Source organism: Orbicella franksi, chromosome 14 (assembly GCF_964199315.1).
Source record: "Orbicella franksi chromosome 14, jaOrbFran1.1, whole genome shotgun sequence".
NCBI classification, from domain to species: domain Eukaryota; kingdom Metazoa; phylum Cnidaria; class Anthozoa; order Scleractinia; family Merulinidae; genus Orbicella; species Orbicella franksi.
In genome coordinates, this window is record NC_138158.1 from 4,038,299 (window position 1) to 4,064,854 (window position 26,556).

Below are 26,556 nucleotides of genomic sequence, written 5' to 3' on the forward strand. Positions count from 1 at the left end.
GGAGAAAAAAAAGACTTCTTTCAGCCTGATTTTTAAATTTTCAAAAATGTTTTAAAAAATAAGTAACCGAATGTAAAAAATTGGAAGTCGTTACTCTCTATTGGTTTACTAACTTTAAAGCACTACCAGTACTTTCGTATGGTTTGAAGACAAAATGGCTAAATTTTGTGACCGACAAAATTCACTGCGACTTCGGCAGAATATTAAGCACGCGATGCGATATTTTAATGCTTTAAACCCTGTAACTAATCCTCGAGAATTTTGTATACACGATAAAAATTTAATGGCAACGTGGTAGTACTCCACAAACATGTAGACACAATTACACAAAGGAGATTCATTAATAATAATGACATTTGTTTGAACTCAGTTATACGGCCAGTGAACAAGCGGCAGATTTCACTGATCGTGTTTGTTTATTTTCGTGATGTAAGGGGAATCCCCTAATACCTGTGTTAGCTAGAGTATGAAGAAACAATACGGTGTTGAGTTACATCACGAAACGTTAGTTCTACCAGGTGGATTTCAAACACTTCACTGCTGTCGAGGGAAGCTGTCATCCTATATTGTTTGTGGAAAAACGTTTCTATCTAAGAGGAAGCTCGCCTTGCAAGCGCAATCTGCAAAGGCCGAGCGGTCGGTTTATACTTAATGAAGTTTTTATCTCCACTGCATCATGTCTGACGCCATTCTGAGTGTATTCACGCGAATGACACTCATCGCAACAGGAATTGGGGTTTGTTTCGCTTCGCCAGGTAAATGCTGTTTACAAACGTTTTTAGTGTAGTCAGGAAGTTAAGTTAAGCCCCTCTTGCACCGTTCTGGGTTTCTTTGCGGTCGATTCACGAAATGTATATTTCTGCTGGTGAAGCACATATTTAGCACTTGAAAACTGGTTGATGTAATTTTGTAAAAGTATAACGTAAGTTGTGTTTCAAGAAATTGTCTACCTTTAAAGTGGTTCTACATCGACAGATAAGAGAGTTCGTAAGATAATTTTAGAGGTGCTTGTTTATTTTGTTGCCTAATTTTAATGTTAAACCCTTTTAAACAGACGGCCACGTGGCTTTAAGCCAACGTTCGCGCATTTGAAGAATGCGAAGCAATATTTAGTTTTACCTTGTTACGATGGATCGTAGGCAGGATCGGTGCAAATTCAAACTGTAACTATCTTATAACAAAATGAACAATTTTTTCAGGGAAAAAACTTCAAAAGGAATCACCTCGAGAAAAGTGCTAAAGTTGCACTTTCATTCATTTGCTCATATCATGCAGACTTCAGAGGTCATAGGTATCACATGATTGGGATAGTTTTTTTAGCCAATAATTTGTTATTCAAATCAGTTATTTATACTTTAAAGCCAATCCGTGCAGTGCGCCGATTGTTTTTTTTTTTACCAAACAGGCCTTTTTATCCAAAAACTAGGCTTGGCGGAAGAAGTTATTGCCATATTTTTTTTTTCTGGGGGGAAGGGGTTAAATAGTTTGGACGGTTGTTGAGATTAGTGGTAGAAAAATATTGCGTGACTCTTCTTTGTCGCGCGAGTCACGCAAACGTCTGCTAAGAGGTTTCTCTGGCACACACCTCTTGGCTAAGAGGTTGCTAAGAGGTTTCTCTGGCATCCTGACCAACTTTATTCCTGTATGTTCTTAATTTCCGGACGATCTAATCCTTGCCGGTTATCCTGAGAACGCAGGTTTGTTTAAAATTTCTTATTTCTTTTTTTAATTTCACTGGCAATTTTTCAGTCTAGGGTTACCTGACTGAGATGTTTGTTTATTACACATGGCTAGTTTTCCTTTAATGCCTCCCCCATCTTGTCTTGCCAGAGTAACCATAAATGCCATGAAGGTCCGGGGGACGCAACTTTCAAAAACACCTGGGTTCCGCATGAAGATTATTTGGATGCGGTGCTGCCTCGGCTTTAAGCCGTGTTCTGAGATAGGAAATCCAGAAACTAAAGGACTTCTTTGATTAAAATCCTGACCAACTTTATTCCTGTATGTTATAATTTCCAGAAAATACTTCACCCAATCAGCGTGACACACAATCTCTAGTTTTCCTCCAAGAACCACCGTATATACACTATTATGTGACGCGTAACCAACCTGCTAACCTGACTTGGGTCGCAGTGAACGTCTGCCGAATTCAAATCAAGTGTAACGGCAAGAAATTTAAAGATGGACGCATTAGAGTGTGTGGAAAGTCTTGTCGCACCTGTAGAACAAGGACAAGGACCAAGATAGTGACTGCCGCTGATTTTCCCAAGAATGCGAAGAGTATAACGTGCAGGTGCAAAGTGTGGGGAAAGACAGTTGTTCGACAGTCTGATATAATAGTCATTGACAAGGCTTGTAAGTATTAATTCAAGATTGGTCTGTAAATCGACTTACTTAAGGGGGATCATTGAGGGAGGGGGTGGGTGATTTTGATCACGAACACTCCGGAAGAAAAATTCACTCACGTTCGCATTCTTTGCCCCTCGCTAATTCTTTGATACAATTAACAATTTGATTATGAGCTCGAGATTGCTATCACGCAAAGAAATCGAGAGCACATAATCTAATTGTTTTAATGTAAATCTACTCGTCGCTCAAAACTTTATCTAAATCCTCTTCACGGACATCTCGAAAAGGCAAAGACATTTTGTTAACAAGGGCACACTGCTACGCTACTCACTATCCACAACAAAATAAATAGTGAGTAGCGTAGCCAATAAGAGAACGCCATTCGTGTTAGAACGCCAGTAAATTTATACTAATAAGCAATTAGATTATTCGCTCGAGATTTTGAGGTGATTTTTGATAAGGCGGGGGGGGGGGGGGGACAATCCTCACATACCTGCAGGATTTAAACTTACTGGATAGGTACTGCTTAGGGTGTTTAAACTGACTACCGAGAAAGTTACTCTTTTCGGTACTTTTTAGGAAATTAAGCCAGAAAACAATTCAGCAAGTTCAGAAGTAGTCAGGGGTTAAAACTGCAACGAGAAAAAAGGGCTTCTTAGAAATTCTGTTGCCTTTTCTACAGGGCTGTGTTTCCCTCAACTTTTAGAGCAATTTGAACGTAACAAGATGTCTTAAATTAGAGTTAACCGGATCCAAGATTAAATACGGAAGTTCCATTTCCTGTTGCCAGTTTTTTTTGTACTTGGATCTTCAGGTCAATTATTCTGCTCGTAGTGACTTTGATTAATCTTGATCTGTTTAATATCTTGTAGTTCTTCGCCGTAATTTTGGCACAGTTCAGTTGTATCACGTGGTACCTCCCAACACAACTGTGGTCTTAAAATGTAGGCCTCCATACGGTTCACCTCGACCAAACATCACGTGGTACAAGATTGGCAAGCCATCGCTTTTGCTTGGGCATGATGACAGGCGTCGCATCCGTTTAACTTTAAAGAAAAACTTAATCATCAAGCGCGTTCAGATGGGGGACTCGGGCGAGTATCAGTGTGTCGCGAGGAACATGGCGGCAAGACGAGTAGGCCTGGTGATCAAACTTGACGTTGGAGGTTTGTCCTTTGTTGAAAAGTCATTACATAACGCTACAATCCTCCTCTCACGAATTGCGCCTGGATAAACAAATCAGAACAAGAAGCAAAACGGAGCGGCCATTGGTCTCTCCACAGACTCTATTTTGTCTTGAGTTCGCTAGCAAAAGTATCAACCGCAGGGGAATTGAAAAAACCCGAACCCCAGGGGGTTTGTCTCTCCCCAGGGAGGGAGTGACAAGTTTTTTTTCTTACGCTTTTCGACCGCTTTTACGCTCCACGCTCAAAGAAAAATAAATCGGAGCAAAAAAAAAAAAAACAAAGCAAAAAATCTGTGGAGAGACTGCCATTGGTCTACTTTTCAGCCGGTTCGTACTTATCAAGATCTCATTACAGTATATACCTCTTATAATTACCTTTAAAAAGTAGGTGGTTGGTTCTCGAATTTTCAGTCATTTTGAGTGAGGCTGTGGCATGTTGTGAGCGTTAGGTTTATATCGGAATCAGTTGTCAGTCTTTCTTTGATTTTCTTTACCGGAGTTAAGTTATCAAATTTAAGTACTACAGACGTGCAAGAAAACAATCGTCTAATTTCTGTACTCGTGTTTTCAATTTTCCACCCATGAATTTATGACTTCATTTGTAAATTTTCCAGCGCATTTGGACTCGGTCATAAATTCCAAAAAGAGACAAAGGTACGGAAGAAGGAATAAGCCACCGTGTGATGGCTGAATTCTTGCAGAGATTTTTCTAATTTTGATTCACCTTGTCTAATTATGATACTTTCAGCAATTTAGCATTTTTCTATACTTTCTGATCGTTAGAGAACATCTCCACCGCTGATTGTCCAGTGCACCAGTGGTCGTGTACAGATCAGTATTCACCAGAGTGTCAAAATGGAAGCAACCGATCATTAATATGTGGTATGTACACATACTGGTTTCACCAGCTTACCTACATTTTAAAACGTTTCGCTAGTTTGACCAGTTTGACCAGTTTGACCAGTTTGACCAGTTTGACTTGTTTGACCAGCTTGGCTGGTTTGGCTGGTTAAATATGCATCCAGGAAGTCCTGGATAAATGTGTGTAAATGCGAGCCAGCAAATTTATTTGAAATGTTTGTTCTTGAATTCCTAAAAGCTGGTTTCCATATGATTGCTACGAGTGCTACAAAACAATGTTCAGTGATCGTAGTGATCATGTGGAAACCACTCCCCAGCGATGGAAGGTATCGTGGCGATCGATAGACTTAAATTATCTCTCAACGATCGCTGCGATGATATGGAAACCTGCCTTACTGGTTGCCATGCATTCCAGTTCTTGTAACGTTATGAGAACTGGTGGTTCAGCAATGCAATATTGACAGGTTTATGATTTCTTTGTTATTGTACCCTGTCTGCCAGATATTGTATTAACAATGTAACAAGGATTTCGTTGTTGATCACTGTTCGCAAGTAATGAAGTACTTTCAATTCTGATTCAGAGCCACCCATGTTAATGGTTGGGACACAGCAGGGACTTTACACAACAGACCTGCTCAACACGTCGACATGGAGACGCATTGAGGCCAAGAATATCGTGTCATTGGACTTTGGCTCGACCCCAAACTTGATTTACTGGACAGACGGAAAAAGAATAAACCGGTTTTCAATGCATAATGGCGTCAGTAAAGATATGCCTTTTGGTCGCGATGACGTCATCTCTGTGGAAGATCTGGCTGTTGATTGGATAGGAGATAAAATATACTGGATTGACGCCATGCATGATGGGATTTACATTGGAGATCCACCGAGCGGAAGAAAAGTAAAAATCGTTGACGAAAATCTCTATTCACCGAGAGCGATTGTCGTGAGCCACTCTGAAGGGTAATCACAGATTGCTAACTTTTCTTTAGCCGTCTCGCGTCGCTGTTGCCTTTTCCATGTGTTTAGTTAGTGGGAACGCAGCGCAAAACAAAACAAAAAAAAAATACGGTGGAGGGAAAAAAGGGGAGAGAGGTTTGATGCGCCGCGCTTCTCTGCTATTTCCATTTTCCGCGCTGCGACAGCTAGTGCTGCTTTTGTTCTAACAAGCGTTTCGCCAGCAAACTACTGCGAAAAAGTTAGTGATTCACAGTTCTTGGTAGAAGAACATAACATCGTGGAAAACTTAGCTTTTACTCGTGAAAGTGTAATATTCAATAGTTTTTAGTCATGTTGAACGATAAAAAGTAATGGACTCCCGCACAGAGCAATATCAGATCGAAATAAATGGCTGTTTGAGCTCAACAGATGTTAGACGAGGGAGTGAGAGGTTGAGGGTACAGTTGCAAATCAGTTGAATGTTGCACCAGTAGCACTGATATTAGAAGCTTGAAAGTAGAGAATTAACTCTGAAGTTATTTTAGAGTCCTGGAAATTAACCCCAGTATTTCCTTGTGAGGGTTAGCCTTACAAAAGAAATTGGCGTCCACACAAGGTAAATAAGTATTTTTTGATCTCGGCAAGATTTGAGTTAGAGAGGATTGAAATTTTGATGCTCCTTTTGATAATACCGTACGCCTTTTCTTGCAGTTATATGTACTGGACGGACTGGGCCCGAACGCCAAAAATCGAACGCGCAAGACTGGACGGTACTGAAAGAAGAGTGTTCATAAGCAATGGGATCCAGATCCCAAACGGCCTGGCACTCGATGAATCAGACAAGAAACTCTTCTGGGCAGGGAAAGACTTAAATGGATACGGCATTATAGAAGCTGTTTCACTGGATGGACTAAACCGCAAGGTTATTTTCCGCCGTTCAGGTTATCACCCGTTCAGTTTGGATATTTTCCAAGACTTTGTTTACTGGAGTGACTGGGACAAGAATGCGGTGTTGCGCATTAACAAGACTGGTGGGGGTGGAGACGAGGTGACTGTAAGTGGTCTAAACAAGCCAATGGGATTAAAGATTCTTCATGAGCGTGAAGAAAAACATGGTAAAGAAATATGAATTACAAACAGAGTTCTACTCCTTTCCTTTGCAGGGCTTCAAGGGGTGTTTTAGCAGATATCAAATGAGAGTTGTGAGAAACAATAACATTTAGCACAGTCTATCGACAGCTTTTGTTGCTGGCTGTTGCTTTGCAAACTTTTTTTATCGTTTCTCGTTAAATGCCATTCATCTATTTCCCACCCTCAGTCTCGGGCCTTGAGGTGGAAAGCGACTGACATTTCAGACTAGTGAAAGCAGTTTTGGATTTTCGCTTATCATCTTTATATTTCTACATGCCTTTAACAATCGTTTCCTTTCTTCATGGCTTATTTAGTTGCCACGATTATTTACTGAAGTCTTTTTCAAAATGCATCTCATAATCTTGAGCTGACTGAATAAGTCTCCGTCCACACTAAGCCGGAGAAATTTGAAGACGGAGGTTTCACTCTGAAAACGAATCGAATGTTTTGCGTCCACACTGCACTGGAGAAGTGTTTGGGGAAAACTCTGGTAGGGAAATCGAAATCAGTCAGTCAGGGAAATCGTGACTACATCGTTTTCGAAAATAATGTTTTCCATCTACACCAAAACGCAAAGCCAGCCTTTTCAAGTTTCTTCGGTTTGAAGAGCGTTTTCGAAAAGCTCCGTTTTCGTGACGTATTAGTGTGGACAGTAGGCCTAAACGTAGAAATAAAGCTGCGTTTTCAAAGTTCTCCGGCGTAGTGTGGACGCTAACTGAGAAACTGTTTTGCTTTCATGTCCAGGGGTAAATCCTTGTGAGAAAAGCAATGGTGGATGTGAGCATTTGTGCGTGTCCCTGCCGTCTCTGGGAATGAGATGCCTTTGTGAAGAAAACTTTAAACTCAATGCGAATGGTAAAACTTGCGACAAATTAGAACTTCAAGGTAGGTTCAGCTCTCATGATTACTTATACGGGTTGGTTTTATTCTTCAGAGATTTGGGATTTAAGACTCTATATCTTAGCTATAGCTAGCTGTTCTTGTAAAGAATTTTTATTTGCTCCCTTTTATTTTAGTGGTTTTTTAGCGTTATGTTTTGATCTTATCTCTGAAACAAGGTTTTTTCATTTAAGCATTTGTGTATTTCTTCTTATTTGCTTGTTTGTTCGGTTTGCTGACTGACTGAATAAATGACTGACTGACTACTTGACTGACCTACTGACTGACTAACTACTTGACTGACTGACTGACTGACTGACTGACTACTTGACTGACTGAATGACTGACTGAGTGATTCACTGACTGACTACTTGACTGACTGATTGATTCACTGACTGACTGACTGACTTCTTGAATATATAACTGACTGGCTGACTACTTGAATGATTGAATGATTCACTGACTGACTGACTGACGGCTTGACTGACTGATTGTTTCCTTGACTGACTGACTGACTGACTGAATGAATGACTGACTCGAGACTGACTGACTGACTGACTGACTAACTGACCGACTGACTACTTCACAGACTGATTGACTGGTTGCCTGCTCTAGTGACTGACTGACTGATCACATCATTTACGCTGCATTTTTTTTCTTTAGGAGAGAACAGAAACACGGCCCCCACGCTGGTTGTAATATTGTTGATTGCCATCTTACTTCTGGTAGTGTTAGGCTTAGTCATTTTCTTGCTCAAGAAACGCTGCCGGCCTTGCCAAACGTCACAAGACCTGACAAAACGGTCGACAAATCCTGACGATGTACATGAAGATGGCGAAGAGTCGCTTGAACTCACTGACCAAACAGAGCTCGAGCGCGCGGTCCCAGATTCTAATAACGAGTCATCCAATTTGATTGGACAAGATAGCGGCGAACCCTCAGGTTCAGTGCCAGCATGTGGCGATTCGTCAGTCACAGTAAGTACGATAAAATCAACTATGTTTTTACTTCACCAAGCGTTCACTACACTGTTTATATAATATACCAACTACCCTTAATATATCAAATACTTTATATCTTGCCTTAGCGAGTAGCCATCACAAAAGCGATTCTTCTTCTACCTATTTCCCAGTCCCTTTTTGGGATCGTCACGCGTGACAACCCCAAAGACCTACTGTATAAGAAGCTAGTACCTTTATCCTTTACTTCCTGGTTTGTCACGCAATGTTCCATTCTTACGTGGCAAGCCCAGAGGAGGGCTCAATGTGGGTTAGTACTTAGAGAGTTAGCTTTAAGGACATTTCAGTGGAAACGACACTGTGTCTGAGACTAAATAGATAACTGACCTTTACTTAGCTTTGCGAAAGTAAAATGTTTTCTCTCTCTTTTCTTCCGCTTCTGTCGCTAACCGACGTTTCTTTTGTTTAGTTGCCGAGAGTGGTGGTTCACGTGGAACAACATGGCGGAGTGACAATTGTGGGAGATGATGCCAAAGTTCATCATCATTATTCACCACAGAGTTGATGTATTACACCTGAGGAACTGATTTAGTCCAGAGAGTTAATGCGTCACGGCGGAAAATTGACTGTCTATGCAGTATCCGCCAGAACACAGTCTCCGTATTATAGAGGTACATGTGAAGTCTGTTTTATCTGGCCTGGACCAAGTGAATTGTCAATAATATATAGAGGAGTTGAGAAGGAAAAGTTTGACTGTACCATACCAAGTAGTTAGTAGAATGTGAACGGCTTTGGCTTACAAATTAGTGGCTTGTTTTTAATATGAAGAAGGACTTAAAATGGACTCACGAAAAAACAAAGCGGCGACGTTATTTTCGAGAAAGTGAAGAGACCTTCGTATGAAAGAAGCAATTGTTTTTCCAATGATAGTCTTTCTCGATGTCTGAGTTTCTTTTTAGCCTTGGTTACCGTCCCCCATTAGCTCTTTAAAACTAACAAAACGTCGGATAGATGATAACAATAGACGAGGAGAACAGGACTTGGGACAAAAATCTCTCTTGTGTTGTTCTCTTCATAGAGAGGATTCTCTGCCTCAGAGTTACTCTGTGGGCACAGGTTCGTTTTGAAAATGGTTCCTTTACTGGGTCTCTTTAGAGACAGAGATGATTATTCGTCCTTCAACACGCTTTGAATCATATTTACAGGCGAACCAATCTCAGATTTGAATACGTTTTACCGAATGAATCTTTGAAGATTTATTATCAATCGGTGTAATCGTATGTATACCAAAATTCTCGATTCTGATTGGTTCTGCGCACGCCTATCTGTGGCGTAGTTGGTGCGTAATTACGTGAGTGTCCAATTATAGCCGTAGGCCAGTCCCGATTGTGCTCGTAAAATGCTGGAACGTTGCTCACTGAAATGCCAAAAAGCTGCTAAAAAATTGCCGAAAATCATAAAAGTTGCTCTCTAAATTTCAAAAATTGCCACCTAAATCTCTTGATATTTTTATATAAACGTTAATTTAAAGCTTTATTTTTCGTTCTTCAACATCGGCAGGAAAAATAGCTTGACACCTAGCTTTAAAGGGTTGCTGGCAAATATGGGCGAAATTTAAGGACACTAACGGAACAGAACACATGGTTTATTTGACGTCTTCCCGAACGTCAAGTGGCAGGTTATGTGCCCAAACTTCAAAAAGTTGATAAACATTCAAGAAATTCGCATAAATTGAAGTTTTCTATGAAATCGTTGCCTTTTTCGTGCTCGATATTTGCTCTAAACCTATATTTTGCTCAAAAGTTGCTCAGTAAGGCAAAACTTGCTTGAGGTTGCATACAGGTTATATGTATCCTATTTCAACGTTAATTTGTCATTGGACACCTAAGTTACGTTAGCCTATAAAAACTTGCGGAAAACACTACTGACTTTTCGCTCAACTTTTGAAATTTGTTATTGTTTATATTGCTATTGTTTATCTAAACTATATAATACTGTTAACTGAAGTAACAGTAGCTCGCCTACCATTAGCTTTGCTAGCTGCGAGCTACTAAGGCTTGTAATCCAATTTAAAAGTTACTGTTGATCGTAATTTAGTCATGCAATTAATTAGTAATTGGTCCTCAAGTCGTACAATTCAGGGAGAAACTGTGCTCGTAATTGAAAATCGGTCTCTCGCAGCGTGCGCGTCCTATTTTGAAATTACTCGCTCGATTACCTCTTGATTTGTACTCCTCTCGGTTCAATTACTATTACAAACAATTTTTATACACCACCAGAGTGCAAGGTAGCAGCTGCGTGTGAATAATTTTAATATATTTCAAGTTCCTTTGCTTTTATACCAATTTTGTAAGTACCACTGCATTGTTTAAGTCTGTGCGCAAATGTCCTCTAATCCTTTCAATCTTCGTCCATGCGTTATTTCTTCTGCTAAAGGTGGTCTATTACGGGTCTGTACCGTAGCCTATGGTCCGTGATTTCTCTCCAATCGACAAAAGCGCAAAGCGGGCGGCTATATCACAAGTGACCAAAGCGTACCATCAGAGTTTGTATGGAGATCTATAGGAGTTCATATGGATTGGAAATTCGATTGAAGGCTCTCAAAACTATCTCTGTTTTTCCTTGAAAAAGCCACTATAAAGTTTAAACCCGCCTTATCCATTTTCTGTCGTTCCAGCTTTTCCAGTGCATGCCATTTGAGCGAGTTTGGTTTTAACGGTCTGGTACTTATCGAACAAGCACGCTTAGGTCATCACCTGTGACTATATATCCTTTATGTGATCGAGAAAACGACTTGACTTAAGATATCGACCGTGCAAACTAGTAGGTTAATTACATGTTTATTATATGGACCTATATGTTTTAGGAATTTCGATCGCTGTGCTTGTCCAGTCGAGTTCCTCATCGAGAATTACGGAGCGAATGTTACAATCACAGCGTGCGAAACATAAAGAAACAATTTCAGCATGTATATATTGTATAAAATATTTTACTTTGTTATTAAATTTTATCTTTTAATTTGTCTTTTAATTTCGTGTGAATTCACCAGTACGTTACAGGGACGTAGCGACCATATACGGACGTACTCATCTGCGAACCTGCGGAAATCCAGAAAACAATATATTTATAGACGCAAGCATCTCTAATAGTGAAATCAGCTGGTTTGACAGCCTCTAGTCTCTGCTATTAAGACCACTACAATTATCCCAAAGGTTAACACATAAACAACATATTAAGTTACCAAACACTCGACGTTACTCCATGTTTTGATTTATGAAACTTTTCGCTGGAAAACACGGGTAATGGCATTTCCGAGCTCGTAAAAATAAGAATATCTTGGGGGGAGGGGGGAGGGGAGGCATGCCCGTGAAGCATGCTAGCACCTTTGTCACTCGGTGGACTTTGTCTTTCATGTGTACTCCAGGTAAAATGCACGCTACGCCCCTGCGATATCTAAACTCTGTCACGTTATTACGACCTGATTGTGCACATGTCACCAGTCCGACTAAAATGTGATCAAAGAATTCTTATTGCGTGATATGAAAAACTCTTTCATGGATGCAAAGAGTGGTTTACAATAGCTGTAGCGTTCGATTGCCATGCAGGAAAAGAATATAACAGGTCAATTAAGTAACGTTACGAACCCATAAATCCCTGGTCTAAAGATATATAATTTTTGTGAGTGCGAAGCTCACATTAAGTTGGTAGCCAGAAGTTTGTCTGTCTACGAGAGTCACGTGATCGAAAGGAATTCTACTAAGATGACTGGGCATTAGATCCTATAGATGAGAGGATTGGGTGCTAGTTGACCTGTGTGCGTTGATTTTCTGCCTCCTTTGTGTTGGTCGCTTCGCTTTTGTGTACCATTTATCGATTTTAAGATACTTCAGTTTTATTTTCCCAGCTTTCAGTTGACAAGGTAGGTTTTTTTCCTTTTATAGCTGGTTTTGAGATGCGTGCGTTGTCTGTTTGCATGTATCCTTTGTAATTTCGTATTTTAGATTATGCTTAATTGCTTGTCAGTTTTCGTTTCTCGAAAATCCAGCTTCCTAATTTCGTGTAGGCTTTGAAAATATTAATTGCAGTTCTATTGTTTATTGATAGCTTTCTTTTATCATTCCTTCAGGTGCCCATAACGGGAGTTATTTTGCTCAGACAACCAACATATCAAGACTCGGCTTGTGGTTAGTGCAGGTTGCAAAGGGGCTGGTACGCTTTCGCAAGCTAAAATTTATCGGCCTGAATGTCCGGTGTGGGTTGCCCTATACAGCGAAAGGAGTCATTGTACTTTCTCAAGCCAATATCTCGCTGGCCAACATTTATATCTGCTTGAATTGACTGATGTAGGCAGCACTTAATTCTAAGGGACCGTTCATTTTTTATGAGGGAGGGGGGGCTGGTGGGATTTGGGAAGCACCATTTAAAAATCGCTTGATCCCCCCTCAGCTTACCAATCTTTTCATATGGCCCCCCTTATAGCGGTCATTTTTTGGGATGACCCCCCCCCAGAAAAAAAAAAATCGAACAAACAATATTTAGATTTCAACTTTTTTAATATTTCTCTATTATCCCCCTACTTCACGTTATTGTGCTCACTATGAAGACAAAATTAGAATCCCTATACTACAGAGAGCTGTTGTTTAAAAAACAAATCAAAAGAAAGAGAAGTCAATTTCGGATCTCCTAGTTATGGCTCGCCCTGAGCGTGTGACATTTGGCCTCTCATTGGCATCTTCCTCATCTGAATTGATGAATGCAAGAATGACGTCACTTGAGTCATCTTCTTCCCCAGAGTCAATGGCATCACTGTCATACTCATCATTGTCACTTTCATCCGTTTCACTGCTGTCAGCACTTGCCCTGTTGTCATTTTGTGTCAATGTCCTGGCATTTCTCAGTGTTGGTTGGCCAGCTCTGAGAGGACTCTTCTGCTGCAAGCATGAATGTCTTACAATTGCCTTTACTTTCTCACTCTTGCTGCTTTTCAAATGCTGCTTCAGCCCGTGGTGGTTTGAGTACTTGTTTAGTTCTGGAACACGTAGCTTTTTGAGCTTGGTTAGATCTTCGCACAACTCAGTCCAAGGATAATCCTCCTCCCTACTTAACTTTGCCTTTTCTTCTGCTCTCTTTTTCCTTTTAAATTCCAGCACTTCAAGATGCTGAAGATAATCCACCACAAACTTCGATTTGACAATAAACTTATCTGCAAATAGAGCAACGCTCTCTGGGTCAGATAAAACCAGCCTGCCACTTCCATGCTCTTTCTTCTTTATATTGTTAATCCAATCGGGGAAAGAACGCATTAATACATGAGCATCATGAAAGAGGATCATTCCAAAATGCGCAATAATGGCGAAAGCGACGAGTCGTTTAAGAAAAGGTTTACAGCTGAACGATCCAGGCAGTTTGACATCTTACATGCAAAAGAAGCAATTTTTCTAGGTGCGGATAGCTGTTCAGAAAGGGCGAGTGAGTTTTCCACGCAAGGGTACCAGTTGAAGCCCAGTGATGGACGAAAACTGAACTTCTCCATCAAAGAGCACAGAGCAGTGGTGGAAAAGTTGAATGTCATATTGAAAGATGTAAAGGAACACGATTCCACACTCTTTCAGTTCAATGGGCTTGCTTTGAAGCAGGGCAAAGAATTTGCCCACAGTTTTAATGTAAAACAGATCAAATGTATAGAAGCTAAGTTGACGAAGGTCACGCAGGACATGGAAACACTAGAAAATAAGAAGAGCAATTATAACAGCATATTCAAGAGCATACTCAAACAGCACATCAACAAAAGGAGAAGGAAAAAAGAAAACCGCAGAAAGTCAAATGAAAGAAAGAGGAAGCGGACTGAAAACAACGTCCAACAAGTTTGTGGAATCTGTGTTGGAAACCTGCTAGGAAATGATTTTCCAAAATGCCTTGTGTACCCTCCTAGAACGGCCGTCCCGGAAGAGTGTATTAAAGTTGTGGATGTTGCCACGTCGTTATTTAGAAGAGATAGGCCATACATCGCACAGCTCTTGGAAGGGAATTATTTCACCAATGCTGCAAGAAGCAGAATCACCACAAACCTTGAGCAGGAAGTCAGAGATTATGTTTACACCTTCATGTACCCTGAAGAGTGCACTCTGACGGAAAGCATTGCTGCGTCTTGCAGCATTGGTGAAAGAGACTCCCATAGCAGCACAAGCAGCGACGAAGAACTCGATGACAACGAAGATGAAGATGAGTGCCAGTGAAAGTTGCATTCGAAAATAAGTGTTAAATACTTCTTTTCAGTAGCTACAAATGCTTTTTGTCGCCAAACGTTTTTTTTAAGCAGAAGGAGAGTTTGTAATAAATTTGTATCCTGCCTTCTATGTTTATTCTATAGCAATTTTTTTGATATTCAAACATTATGCCATTTTAAAGTTTTACTAAAATATTTCACATGACCCCCCCTTTTTCCCTTATTTTTTTGGGATGGCCCCCCCTCGAAAGCCATTTTTTTTCGCATAGCCCCCCCCCCCAAATCCCACCAGCCCCCCCTACCTTATAAAAATGAACGGTCCCTAAGTGAGACATCTTTGTCAGGGATTGTCAGAAACTCTCAGAAACTGAAAAAAGACTGTATTGCACTTGCATTGTACTTGCATTGTTAGAAATACACTTGAACAGTGTTTACAGTCATCCTGTTGTTGCTTTTTCAAGATCAAAAGTTAGTATGCGAATCTCGGTTAAACAATACCGGTCGAGGATCGGCTTTCATAACCATTTCGTGAATGCAAAGGATGCCTTATCGCGTTGTAAGGATCAGTGCTGGAATATGGTACGCGTGGGGCCAATGACGGGCAACGATGTCGTATTGTGGAAAATTTGCTACCAAAAAAATTACTTGCGAGTGGTTTCCAGAATAACTAGCTTGTTTGTTTTAACAAATTTCTGAATAAAACACTTGCCACAACACACTGGATATCAAAACAAATACTGTAGAGGGATTATTAAAGTTTAAGATAAGAACACTACTCCAAATAACTAAAATACTATTTTCTAATTGAAATTTCTCAAATTACTCCAACTGTGATTGCACAAATGTCATTGTGTTTTAAAATGAGGTTAAAAAGCTTGCCTTTGAAAAGTGTTTCTCAACACTATTAAAATAGTATTGACAAGGTTAAGGGCTTTAATAAGATCGATAAGGGTCAATTCATGCTTCTCAGGTTCTCGTACCCATCTCGGGTATTTTATGTAGCACGATATTTTTATTTCGCATATAATAAACCAAAGACCTTGAATGATGTAAAAAATGCTCCCTTGCTTTAAAGGTCTTTCACAACTGAAAATATTTCTCGTCAAAAAAAGGCGCAACACTGCGGCAACGGTCTAGAGGGACGTAACAGCGGTGCTAACGGACTCACGTAAGCTGACTACCCATTGTCTGAACACATCTGCAAATATACTCTGCGTTGCAGGCGTAAACGGGGAAGGTGTAGGGATCAGGTGGCCAAAAACGCGAGAGAGTAGGGGAAGGAACAGCGCCCTATCTCGACAGAGAAGCCCGTTTCCAATAAGCAGCCCAGTTTAATTTCCTCAACCGTAAAATTCCAAAAAGCAGAAAAGACGCTTCGCACACACAAGTACGAAGTGCGGACCTATTTTTGTAGTAGTTGGCCGGTGGTATCCATACAGTATTTCCTTTGCTCAGAACAACACGTCGGAAATTTATGTCTCGTAGGAAAGATTTTTGCTCTTTAATAGCTTTTGTGAATTCAGTTTGATTGGCAGATGCCGTGCTAAGTTCCATTTTTAAAGGCTTTTGCGCGATGTCCCATAACTTCCTTACCCCCTCCCTGAATCTTCCGCTAATCCACCCTTCTAATTTCTAAAGAACGAAGGCGGGGAGAGAGCCCGTGCTACCAACAGCTGACCAACATGGCGTCTTGCACAGCAGCGAAAAGACGAGCATCCCGACAGAAAGCGGCAAATAATGTCATTTAAAGTGCTCCAATATGCAAGCTTGCGGCCAATATCATGCTACACGTGTGTGAAAACTCTTTGTACACCGCTGACCGCTACAAAGTGAAAATGTTGGATATTGCAGACTCCTTTTCCCACGCACTTCGACATGACGTGACAGGACGTGACATCGTTTGGGAAATCACGTAAGTTGCATGGTGAGTAGCCGCAATGATTTCTCAGTCTTCTATCTGTCCTTCTCATAAAACCAGGCACAGCTTTCACCAAATGTGCCAAAGGTTTGTTTTCGAAGAATCTCGCAGGATTTTGCGCGGTTTGCCTTGAAAGCATCTGTCGAGCAAATAAAATGCAGTAACATTTGCAAATTGATATTTATTTCATTTTTTCCTACCACCCGGAACTTGATGTAATGTTTGTTTTATTATTACTGCTTGTTTTAATTAAAGATGTTACAGTGAAACCTGTATTAAGTGGACCCCCTATTAAGCAGACACCCTCTATTAAGTAGACACCAGCTTGAGTCCCAAAATTTTCTTCCTACATTTACTGTAAAATAAACTTGCATTCAGCGGACACCTCTGGTAAGCGGACGCGGACATCAATATCAAGCCATTTTGTTGCAAAAAACCTGCAATAAGCGGACACTTCAAGGGCTTTTATCCTTTTGAAAGCTCAGCTCGGACTCCTTTAACATTGTTCAGCGATCTCGTTTTTAAGCTAAGTAGATTATTCCAGATTGATGCATTGACTGACTGGACATTGTGCTACGAGCAGTCTTTGATCATTCACTGTGTTACACTGTGTTATAAAAGGGTTAATGATTAACTATTATTGCTGAACCTGTTTAGAGAGGACAACCTGTATTGAGCGGACACTAGTGAGGGTCCCAAGGTGTCCGCTTAATACAGGTTTCACTGTAATTGAAATTTTCACCTTAAGTCAGGATTCCTCGAATACTGGCTTTGGGGAAAATTGGTGCGCTGCCTTGAACTACCATGCAAAACTCGACTTACGGTTGATGTTTACTTTTGACGCCTGTTCGTGTCGCCCGCGGTGTGGCAATCGCGAGCGTGTTCATACTGCTAGTGTTTCTTCGTTACTTTCATTGCTTAATTTTCTGAAGGGTACAAATACCATAAATGATGACACTCCAACTTATTCCTTGTTCGATTTTCCGTAAACAATACCTACACTTACAATCAAAGGAGAAGACAGCTGGAGAAGAGTGTCGGAGGTCTGCACCCGTCCGCCATCCAGGAAATTTCAGGTAAGCTAAATTTGAGCTTATTTGTGAATTTGAATCGGTCTCATTGATTGTTCTGGCATTTATTGCATTTCATTTTCCCGTTGATTTTATAGGGGCTCAGTAGGAGGTCAGCTGACCGGGGGATCAATGTTTTACATTGTAAGTTGTTTACCACGGCTTCGAAACGGCTTCCACACGGCTTCGACACGGTTTCGACACGGCTTCGACACGGCTTCCACACGGCTTCCACACGGCTTCCACACGGCTTCACTGATTCTTACGCAGCAAGAAGCGAAAGAGACTTCTAAGAGTGCTAGTTGATTAATACTGTTGACGATAGTAGTCAGTCCCAACTGTTAATGTAGGATTTTCCTGTTTTCTTTCCACCTGATGAGTAAACAATTAAGTAAACAATTTCGCAATTGAACCGCACGTGGACATGACATGACATGATACTGGACCTCTCTCAATGTACTTTCACCATCGCCACGATAGATATCGATACCTGATTGCTCTCGAGGGAAGCTCTCATCTTGTATTGTAGTGGAAACACGTTTCTATCGAAAAGAAAGCTCGCATTACGAGGGAAATCTAAAGGCCGACGGGTCAGTTTATGCTTTATGTCCGCTGCACCATGTCTGATGTCATTTTGAGTGTATTCACAAGACTGACAATCGTCGCAACAGGAGTTGGAGTTTCTTCCTCTTCGTTAGGTGAACGCTTTTTACAGACGTTTTTACTGTAGACAGGAAGCTAACTTGAATTAAGCCTGTTTGACACTTTGCTGGGTTTCTTTGCGGTCAATGATCGAAATGTATATCTCTGCTGATGAATCGCATAGTTATCACTTGATAGATTAAGTGTCGTAAGACTAAACCAAATGCTTACCAATTATACTACTCAGCCAATCTCAAAGTGTAGTAAAACTAAAACCAAAACCAAAGTAATTGCCTGATTACTTTCGACACTCAACTGAAAACTTCTCTCTCTAACGGGCCGATGTAATTTTTTAACAGTTTAACGTAAGTTGTGTTTCAAGAAACTTTCCACCTTTAAAGTGGGTTATATCGTAAGATAGTTCATAAGATAGTTTTGAGGAGCTTGTTTGTTTTGTTGCTTGTTTTTAATACGACCTCACCAAGTGGCTTCAAGTCAACGTTCGAGCGTTTGAAGAATGCACAAAGAGGGTGGTGAATAGGTGCGATACACTGAACCAAACATGGCGGATCATGAATCAGCTGTGAGTTTTGGCCTGGACTCCGGACTCTACTTCTTTTGCTTGTCGGATTGTGGATTCTCAGTCACGAAGTTCAGATCATAGACCTTTGGTCGGCTAATGTCGTTATTAGCGTTTTATCCACTTTATTTCTTTTTTCGGACGAGACTCGAAATTTAAATTCGGGTTTGGCATTGTTATTGGAATTGTGTAATCCTTATCTTACAGTTTTCGTGCACTATCACACAAAACTAAGTGGCATATCTGTTAATATTAGGAATTAAGTTAGTGTACGATGATTTCCTATCCTGTGTGTCAGAGGATTTTCTTCCCCGGTTTCCGGTGTCGGTCATGTCTCTATTGTGACCCGCTCGAAGCGAATTATTTCCGTCCGCCGCGCGCAAGAAAAAAACCTCTGGTACCCAGGGTAATGATTTCCAAAATAAGCCGAGAACCTCCCAACCTGTCCGTGACTATCCTAGATTGTCCCCGGGTGTCTCAAAAACTTTCGAAAAAGTCCTAAAGCAGTTTCTATGTAAGAGAAACTTGTGTCTAGGCCAATATGTCACATAATACAACAACTTTTCGTATTTTTCGTATAACAAAATTCCACCTCCATAAATCAATTTAAGAATCTGTTATAAACTCATCAGAATGTGTGCCTCCAAACCTACCAATTTTTTTGCAAAAACAATGAATGCTCGGGGGTAAGCGTTCTCCCTTGCCATACATTTCGTTATAAAACTGGAAAGTTAAGGCTCCTATATTTTCATGTGTTTGCAACGGATTCTTATGCAACTTCGCATACTTACTAAATTCGGCGTGATAAATAGAGAGATGAGGTTATTTTTTTGTTTGAATTAAAAAAAACAAAACAAAACAAAACGAAAAAGCGCGACATCGCAGAAATGGTCTACTGGTGTGCATTTTATCGGTGCTTTAGATAATGCTGTAACTGCTTTCGATATCAAAAGCCCACAATATGCGATTATTTCCTTTCCTAGTTCATACCTGACCGAAAAATGGATGCCTTATCTCAGATCTAGACTGAACTGCTTTTCTTTAGGTAAACATCATGACAAGGGCTTCGAATACCTGATGTTTATAATTATACCTCACTTCTCGATCAAGAGATGAATGACAACAATGATAGAGTGGTTTTCAACTGAGTTTCGCAAAACCAAAACCAAAACCAAACCAATGACTTGCTATTTAGACTACTCAGCCAATCCCAAACCGTAGTAAAACTGAAACCAAAACCAATGGAAAGTAATTGCCTGGTTACTTTCCCCACCGCTCTAAAATACCTAATTCTAACCAGTGTGCACAAACCATACCCTATTGCAGACCAAAATGGTCGAAACAACCTATTTCAGACAAAAGGACTCAAAACCCATGCTATTCCCCACCTTCAAGGGCACAAAAATCGTTTTTTCTTTTATTTGACAAAATTTAAGTCAGTCATTTTATCTAAAGTTTAGAAAAGAAAAAATTTAGAAATCTCAAAAAGCGGCCGATTTAATTAGAAAAACGTATTTTCAAATTAAGTTAATAACCAAGGAAGGCGTCATAATCGCTTAAAATGGACGAAACCGCCAGGGGAAATTTTCGGGGCAAACGCTCATCTTGGAGAACGTATTTCAGGTTATTTGGCATTGTTTATAACGCGGAAGGGAGGTTAACAGGTGAGACTGGTTGAGTTAGTTACTGAGATGAAAGACCGTCTCTTGTTGATGGCGTGACTCTCATGGGAATAGGTTTGTCACGCGAGTCACGCAAGTCTCATGAGAGGTTTCTCTGTTCTAGTCAAAATTCGCCTTGATAAAGCGTAAATGATTTAATCTCGCCAGTAATCCGGAGAACGCAGGTGCGTTTTAATTTTTCTCATTTAATTTCACTGGCAGGTTTACCTTTAGATAGAAAACCCAGAAAAAAAGACGAGTTTTTTTGATTGAAATGCTGTCAAATTCTAATCCTGTATTTTATTGATTTTCAGAAAATACTTCACCCAGTCAACGTGACAGGCAATTTCCAGTTTTCCTTCAAGAACCACCATTTATACCCTATTATGTGACGCACAACAAATCAGTTAACCTGACTTGGGTGGCAATGAACGTCTGTAGAATTCAAATCAAGTGTAACGGCAAGAAATTTAAAGATAGACTCTTTAGAGTGTGTGGGAAGTCTTGTCGGAGCTGTAGAACAAGGACAAAGACTAAGATAGTGACTGTTGCTGATTTTCCGAAGGCTGTGAGGAATATAACGTGCAGGTGCAAAGTGTGGGGGAAGAAAGCTGTTCGACAGTCTGATATAATACTTGTCGACAAAGCTTGTAAGTATTAATTCAAGATTGTCTGTAATCGACTTAGGTAAGAGGGGGGCATTTGACTTTTGACGGAGAGGATGGATGATTTTGCACACGACCGCTCCCGAAAAAAAATTCACTCACGTTCACGTTCTTTGCCTCTCGCCAATTTTTTGATATAATGAGCAATTAGATTATGCGCTCGAGATTTCTTTGAGGTGATTGTTGATAAGGCCGGGGAGAACGATTTCATACCTTCAGGATTTAAAATTACTGGGTAGGTACTGTTTAGGATGTGTAAATCTAAAGTTACTCTTCTCAGTACGTTTTAGGAGATTAAGCCAGAAAACAATTCAGCAAGCTCAGAATTGGTCACGAGTTCAATTGAATTCGAGACACTTCCAAAAACTGAAACGAGATAAAAGGGCTTCCTAGTATTTCTGTTGCATTTTCTTCAGTGAAAAATGTTTATTGAGGCTGCATTTTATTCTTCTTTCAGAGCAATTTGAATAAAACAGGATCTCCCAAATTAAAATGAACCGGACCCAAGATTAAAAACGGACACTAATTTCCTTTTTCCAGATTTTTATTTATCCTCAAGTCGATTATTCTGCTCGTAGTGACTTTGATTAATCTTGATCTCTTTAATATCTTGTAGTTCTTCGCCGTAATTTTGGCACAGTTCAGTTGCATCACGTGGTGCCTCCCAACACAACTGTGGTCCTGAAATGTAGGCCTCCATATGGTTCACCTCGACCAAACATCACGTGGTACAAGATTGGCAAGCCATCGCTTTTGCTTAGGCATGATGGCAGGCGTCACATCCGTTTAACTTCAAAGAAAGACTTAGTTATCAAGCGCGTTCAGTTGGGAGACTCGGGCGAGTATCATTGTGTAGCGAGGAACGTGGCGGCCAGAAGAGAAGGCCCGGTGATCAAACTTGACGTTCGAGGTTTGTCTTTGTTGGAAAGTAATCACATAACGCTACAATCCTCTTCCCGCGAATTGTGCCTGGTAAAGCCAGTCAGGACAAGTCGCAAAATAGAGCGCTATTTGTCTATTAGTCAGCCGTTTCTTACTTACAATTAACTTCTTTCGATTGTTTCGTTTAAATGCTAGCCTGCGTAGCAAGCGTTCCTGAACGAAGAGCTTTTCCGCATTTTGGCCGCGAGAGCAAAAACTCTACGAAGCAGGGGGTGGTGACCCTACCACCCCCTGCTTCGTCGAATTTTTGCTCTCGCTCCAATTTACGCGCTGTCAGAATGCGGAAAAGCTCTTTGTACGGAATCGCTTGCTAAGCAGGCTATTTAAATAGTAGAGGGGTGTACTGATTTTTCCGTCATTAGAAAGCTGAAGATATGGTAAGAATGCAATTTTTGTATTGGAATCCGTTGTCAAATAGTTTCTTGAGGAACTGATTTCTAACATCATAGTTCACAGTCAGTGAAGGATTTAAAAACTTATTTCGTGTTTTAATTTGCAGCTCTAAATGTCAATATTTCAATCAATCCGCGCGCGTAAGTTATAACTTCCGGTGAAAGTAATTTCCGGTTCGCTCTCACTAAAAATGGGAAAGAGAAAATAATCTTTAACATTCAGTTTTTCATCCGTTTGTGGCTACTGCTTTATCTAAGTTTTAATCTAAATTTTACAGCGCAATTGATTTGGTCATAAATTCAGAAAAGTGGCAACTGTACGGAAGAAGGAGTAAGCTACTGTGTGATTGCCGAATTCCTGTAGAGATTTTTCTAATTTCGACTTGCGTTATCTACATATGATATTTTGATTTCTTCAGTTTCTTTCTATACTTTCTGATCGTTAGAGACCATCTCCACCGCTGATTGTCAAGAGCACCCATGGCCGTGTACCAATCTGTATTCACCAGAGTGTCAAAGTGGAAGCAACCCATCATTCAACTGTGGTATGTATGTAACATACTAGTTTCACCAGCTTGCCTATAATTTGACAAGTTTGACTAGTTTGATTTGCTGTACTAGTTTGACCAGCTTGACCAGTTTGACTGGCTTGGCTAGTGTAATATACATCCAGAAAGTCTATTGCTCAGGTCAAAATGAGGTAAAACGTGAGAATATAGTTATTGTATGTGGGACGCAAGGTACCAAGAGGCGTTTTTGCGGTAGAAAGAGGATGGTTATGTGAAAAGCGAGCTTTTTAACATTGAATTAAACGGCTTTTGTTGCTGCCTGTTGCAATGCAAACAATTTTTCTCGTTAAGACATACCCTTTAATATCAGTATTTTGTCCCTGGGGCTACTGAAAGTAGTTACTGACTTCCACTCATTATCTTTATATTTCTAAATGCCTTTGATAATCGTTTTGTTTGTTTGTCATGTTCATTCAGTAGCCACCACTACTTTTTTTGTAGAGGTCTTTCAAAATGCATGTCGTAATCTTGAGTTCAGTGAATTAAACTGTTTTTCTTTCATTTCTAGGCGTAAATCCTTGTGAGAGAAGCAATGGTGAATGTGAACATTTTTACGTATACCTGCTGTTTCTGGGAAGAAGGAGATGCTTTTGTGAAGGAAACTTTCGACTGGGTAGGTTCTCATTATCCTTATGCGAGTGAAGAGGACGTGATGGAAAGATTCTTCATCAATTAATTTGGGTATATAAACTTCATTCCTTAGCTATCGCGTGAAAAAAATATACCAAACGGAGCTGTTCTTCTGTTGGCTTCTTATTTCTCAAACGTAGTTTATTTCATTTTAAGATTGTTTCATGTTTATATATATATATTTATTCGTTTGTTATACTGCAAGCATGTATACCTTTTGCTCGAAAATCCGTTGGGAAGAACGCAAAACAAGTGAGAGTGTGTGCGTAACTGCTCGCGGCTCGCGGCTTCGCATGTCACCCTCGCACGCTCATGTTGTTTTTCTTCCGTGTGTTCTTCCCCACGAATTGTCGAGCAAAAGAGGGACTACTCGCAGTCTAGTCATGTGTTTGATTGATTGATTGACCGACTGACTGACTGACTGACTGACTGACCGACTGACTGACTGACTGACTGACCGACTGACTGACCGACTGACTGACTGACTGACTGACTGCCTGACTGAATGAATGACTGACTGACTGATTAATTGATTGAAGAACTGACCGGCTTATTTATCACAGCATTTACGTTTCGTATTTTTTCCTTTTATAGAAGAGAACAGAAACAAGTCAGGCTCAAATAACCCAATGGATCCCTCCTTGGTAGTAGTATTGGTAGTATTGCTAGTTGCCATCTTACAACTGGTGGTATTATTGGGCTTGGTCATTTCCTTGTTCAAGAAACGCTGTCCTTGCCAAACGTTACAAGACCCACCACGCATGACAAGACGGTCGACAAATCCTGACGGTATGCATGACGATGACGACGAGTCGCTTGAACTCACTGACCAAACAAAGCTCGGGCGCGCGGACCCAGATTCTAATAACGAGTCATCCCACTTTATTGGACAAGATAGCGGCGAACCCTCAGGTTCAGTGCCAGCATGTGGCGATTCATCAGTCGCAGTAAGCACGACTTTATTTTTCCTTTACCACTACACTGTTTAACACGAGCTGAGATGGTAGATAGCCAACAAGGCGTGTCGCCCCGAGTTGGCTACAATCATCTTATATCCAACAAGCGCGAGTGGAATAATTGTTTTATTAAAAACGCCCCCAAAATATAGCAAACTAAACTAAAATAAAAATAAAAACGCCCCCGAAAAAATCGCGCGTACGCTTACCATATTTGTAGAGCAGGGTATAACGGCTCATAACCCATGATGGCTAAGCCAATTAAAACTCGCAAACTGCATTATCCAATGATCCAGTTTTTAATAATGCAACATACGAACTTCCGCGCAAAGCAATACTTTGCATCGCGCGTCATCAAGCAGTCATCATACAAGTGAATCTTCTTCTACCCTAGCTTCCTCCCCAGTCCCTCTTTGGGATCGTCACGCGTGACAACCCCAAAGACCAACTGAGTAAGAAGCTAGTACCTGTATCCCTTACTTCCTGATTTGTCACGCAATGTTGCACTCTTGAAATGGACATAATGCGTGACTAGCCTAGAGGGTTAGAGTTAGTTTTACCGAATTTTCGAACATTTTTCAGTGAAAACGACACTGTGTCTGAGACTAAATAGATAACCGACCTTTACTTAGTTTTGTGAACATAAAGTGTTTTCTCTCTCTTTTCTTCCGCTTCTGTCGCTAACCGACGTTTCTTTTATTTAGTCGCCGAGAGTGGTGGTTTACGTGGAACAACATGGCGGAGTGACAGTTGTGGGAGACGATGCCAAAGTGCATCATCATTATTCACCACAGAGTTGATGTATTCACCAGAGGAACTGATCTATAAGTCCAGAAAGTTAATGCGTCACCACGGAAAATTGACTGTCTATGCAGTATCCGCCAGAATACAGTGTCCGCACTATAGAGGTGTATATGACGTCTGTTTTGTCTGGCTCGGACCAAGCGAATTCAGTGAATTGCCAATAATATACAGAGGAAAGGTTTGACTGTACCGTACCAAGTGGTTAGTGGAATGTGAACGGCTTCGGCCCAAAAATTAGTGGCTTTTTTCAATATGAACAAGGACTTAAAATGGACTCACGAGAAAAAAAAAAGCGACGTTATTGTCGAGAAAGTAAAGAGACCGTCGTATAAAAGTGAAACGATTGTTATTCCAGTGATAGTCTTTCTCGATGTCTGAGTTTCTTGTTGACCTCGGTTACCGTCGCCCAGTAGCTCTTTAAAACGATCAAAGCGTCGGATAGATGATAAGAATAGACGAGGAGAACAGGGACTTGGGACATAAATCTCTCATGTGCTGTTCTCCTCATAGTGGAGTAAATTTGAGGCAGAGAATCCTTCCTATTAGGAGAACAGCACAAGAGAGATTCCTTTAGCGGGTCTCTTTAGAGACAGAGAAGATTATTTGTCCTTCAATACGCTTTGAATCTTATTTACAGGCGAACCAATTTCAGATTTTAATACGAATTAATCTTTGAAGATTTATTTCAATCACTGTAATCGTATGTATACCAACATTCTCGATTCTGATTGGTTCTCCGCACGCCTATCTGTGGCGTAAAGGCTGGTTTTCATTAGCGCACAAGCACAAGCATAAGCATAAGAAAGTGAGAACACCCACGATGTAAGTATAAACATAAGCACAAGAACAACGAACATGGTTCGTTCTTCTTGTGCACAAGAACAACGAACAAGCTCAAGAAGAACGAACATGGTTCGTTCTTCTTGTGCTTATGCTTATACTTATGCTTATACTTATGTTATGCTTACGTCGTAGTGCGAAGACGAGTGAAATAAGCATAAGCAAAAGCGTAAGGCGGCCATCTTGATTGTATAGTCGAGGAAAGTTGGTATCGAGAAATTTTGTTAATACTGCGCCTGCGTGTGTCCATTTTGCAAGGTAACAGCTGCGTGTAAATAACTTTAATATATTTCCTTAGCTTTTATACCAATTTTGTATGTACCACTGTATTAAGTTAAAGTTTAAGTGTATTGTTTA

The 26,556-nt window shown here is 40.5% G+C and overlaps 3 protein-coding genes and 1 long non-coding RNA gene across 8 annotated transcripts in view; 3 read left to right on the plus strand and 1 right to left on the minus strand.

Annotated features, from left to right (window-relative positions):
- LOC145468849 (uncharacterized) overlaps nt 1-26,556 on the minus strand; it is a 73,047-nt gene that overhangs the window by 13,968 nt on the left and 32,523 nt on the right. The gene's annotated exons all lie outside the window — the stretch shown is intronic.
- LOC145468789 (uncharacterized) lies at nt 46-25,023 on the plus strand. Of its 4 annotated transcripts, none has more exons than XM_081452487.1 (9): nt 46-755; nt 2,020-2,355; nt 3,222-3,515; nt 4,319-4,332; nt 4,381-4,417; nt 4,978-5,359; nt 6,047-6,450; nt 7,211-7,351; nt 24,194-25,023. In XM_081452487.1, the coding sequence occupies exons 1-9, from the start codon at nt 677-679 to the stop codon at nt 24,586-24,588; spliced, it is 2,082 nt and encodes a 693-aa protein (XP_081308613.1). In that variant the 5' UTR covers nt 46-676; the 3' UTR covers nt 24,589-25,023. The 4 variants fall into 4 exon arrangements, with proteins under 4 accessions (XP_081308613.1, XP_081308615.1, XP_081308612.1 ...); XM_081452489.1 differs by lacking the exon at nt 24,194-25,023 and adding exons at nt 8,009-8,322; nt 8,774-9,848 and having other exon boundaries at nt 4,319-4,417; XM_081452486.1 differs by having other exon boundaries at nt 4,319-4,417.
- Nucleotides 16,718-17,824, plus strand: LOC145468839 (uncharacterized). Its single transcript, XM_081452531.1, has 2 exons — nt 16,718-17,524; nt 17,617-17,824. Exons 1-2 carry the CDS (start codon nt 17,397-17,399, stop codon nt 17,822-17,824), a joined length of 336 nt encoding a protein of 111 aa, XP_081308657.1. The 5' UTR covers nt 16,718-17,396.
- Nucleotides 17,743-23,037, plus strand: LOC145468811 (netrin receptor unc-5 homolog). Of its 2 annotated transcripts, XM_081452513.1 has the most exons (4): nt 18,117-18,216; nt 20,716-21,051; nt 21,683-21,976; nt 22,847-23,037. In XM_081452513.1, the coding sequence occupies exons 1-4, from the start codon at nt 18,117-18,119 to the stop codon at nt 22,963-22,965; spliced, it is 849 nt and encodes a 282-aa protein (XP_081308639.1). In that variant the 3' UTR covers nt 22,966-23,037. The 2 variants fall into 2 exon arrangements, with proteins under 2 accessions (XP_081308638.1, XP_081308639.1); XM_081452512.1 differs by having other exon boundaries at nt 17,743-18,216; nt 21,683-22,902.

Excerpts from the sequence above, each read along its gene's own strand:
- LOC145468839 (XM_081452531.1), top strand. The coding sequence starts at position 17,397 with ATGATGACACTCCAACTTATTCCTTGTTCGATTTTCCGTAAACAATAC. Across the intron at positions 17,525-17,616 it reads CGCCATCCAGGAAATTTCAG|GGGCTCAGTAGGAGGTCAGC; the intron begins GTAAGCTAAATT and ends TTGATTTTATAG.
- LOC145468789 (XM_081452489.1), top strand. The coding sequence starts at position 677 with ATGTCTGACGCCATTCTGAGTGTATTCACGCGAATGACACTCATCGCA. Across the intron at positions 2,356-3,221 it reads AATAGTCATTGACAAGGCTT|TTCTTCGCCGTAATTTTGGC; the intron begins GTAAGTATTAAT and ends AATATCTTGTAG. Across the intron at positions 4,418-4,977 it reads CAACCGATCATTAATATGTG|AGCCACCCATGTTAATGGTT; the intron begins GTATGTACACAT and ends ATTCTGATTCAG.
- LOC145468811 (XM_081452512.1), top strand. The coding sequence starts at position 18,117 with ATGCTTTATGTCCGCTGCACCATGTCTGATGTCATTTTGAGTGTATTC. Across the intron at positions 18,217-20,715 it reads AGTTTCTTCCTCTTCGTTAG|AAAATACTTCACCCAGTCAA; the intron begins GTGAACGCTTTT and ends ATTGATTTTCAG. Across the intron at positions 21,052-21,682 it reads AATACTTGTCGACAAAGCTT|TTCTTCGCCGTAATTTTGGC; the intron begins GTAAGTATTAAT and ends AATATCTTGTAG.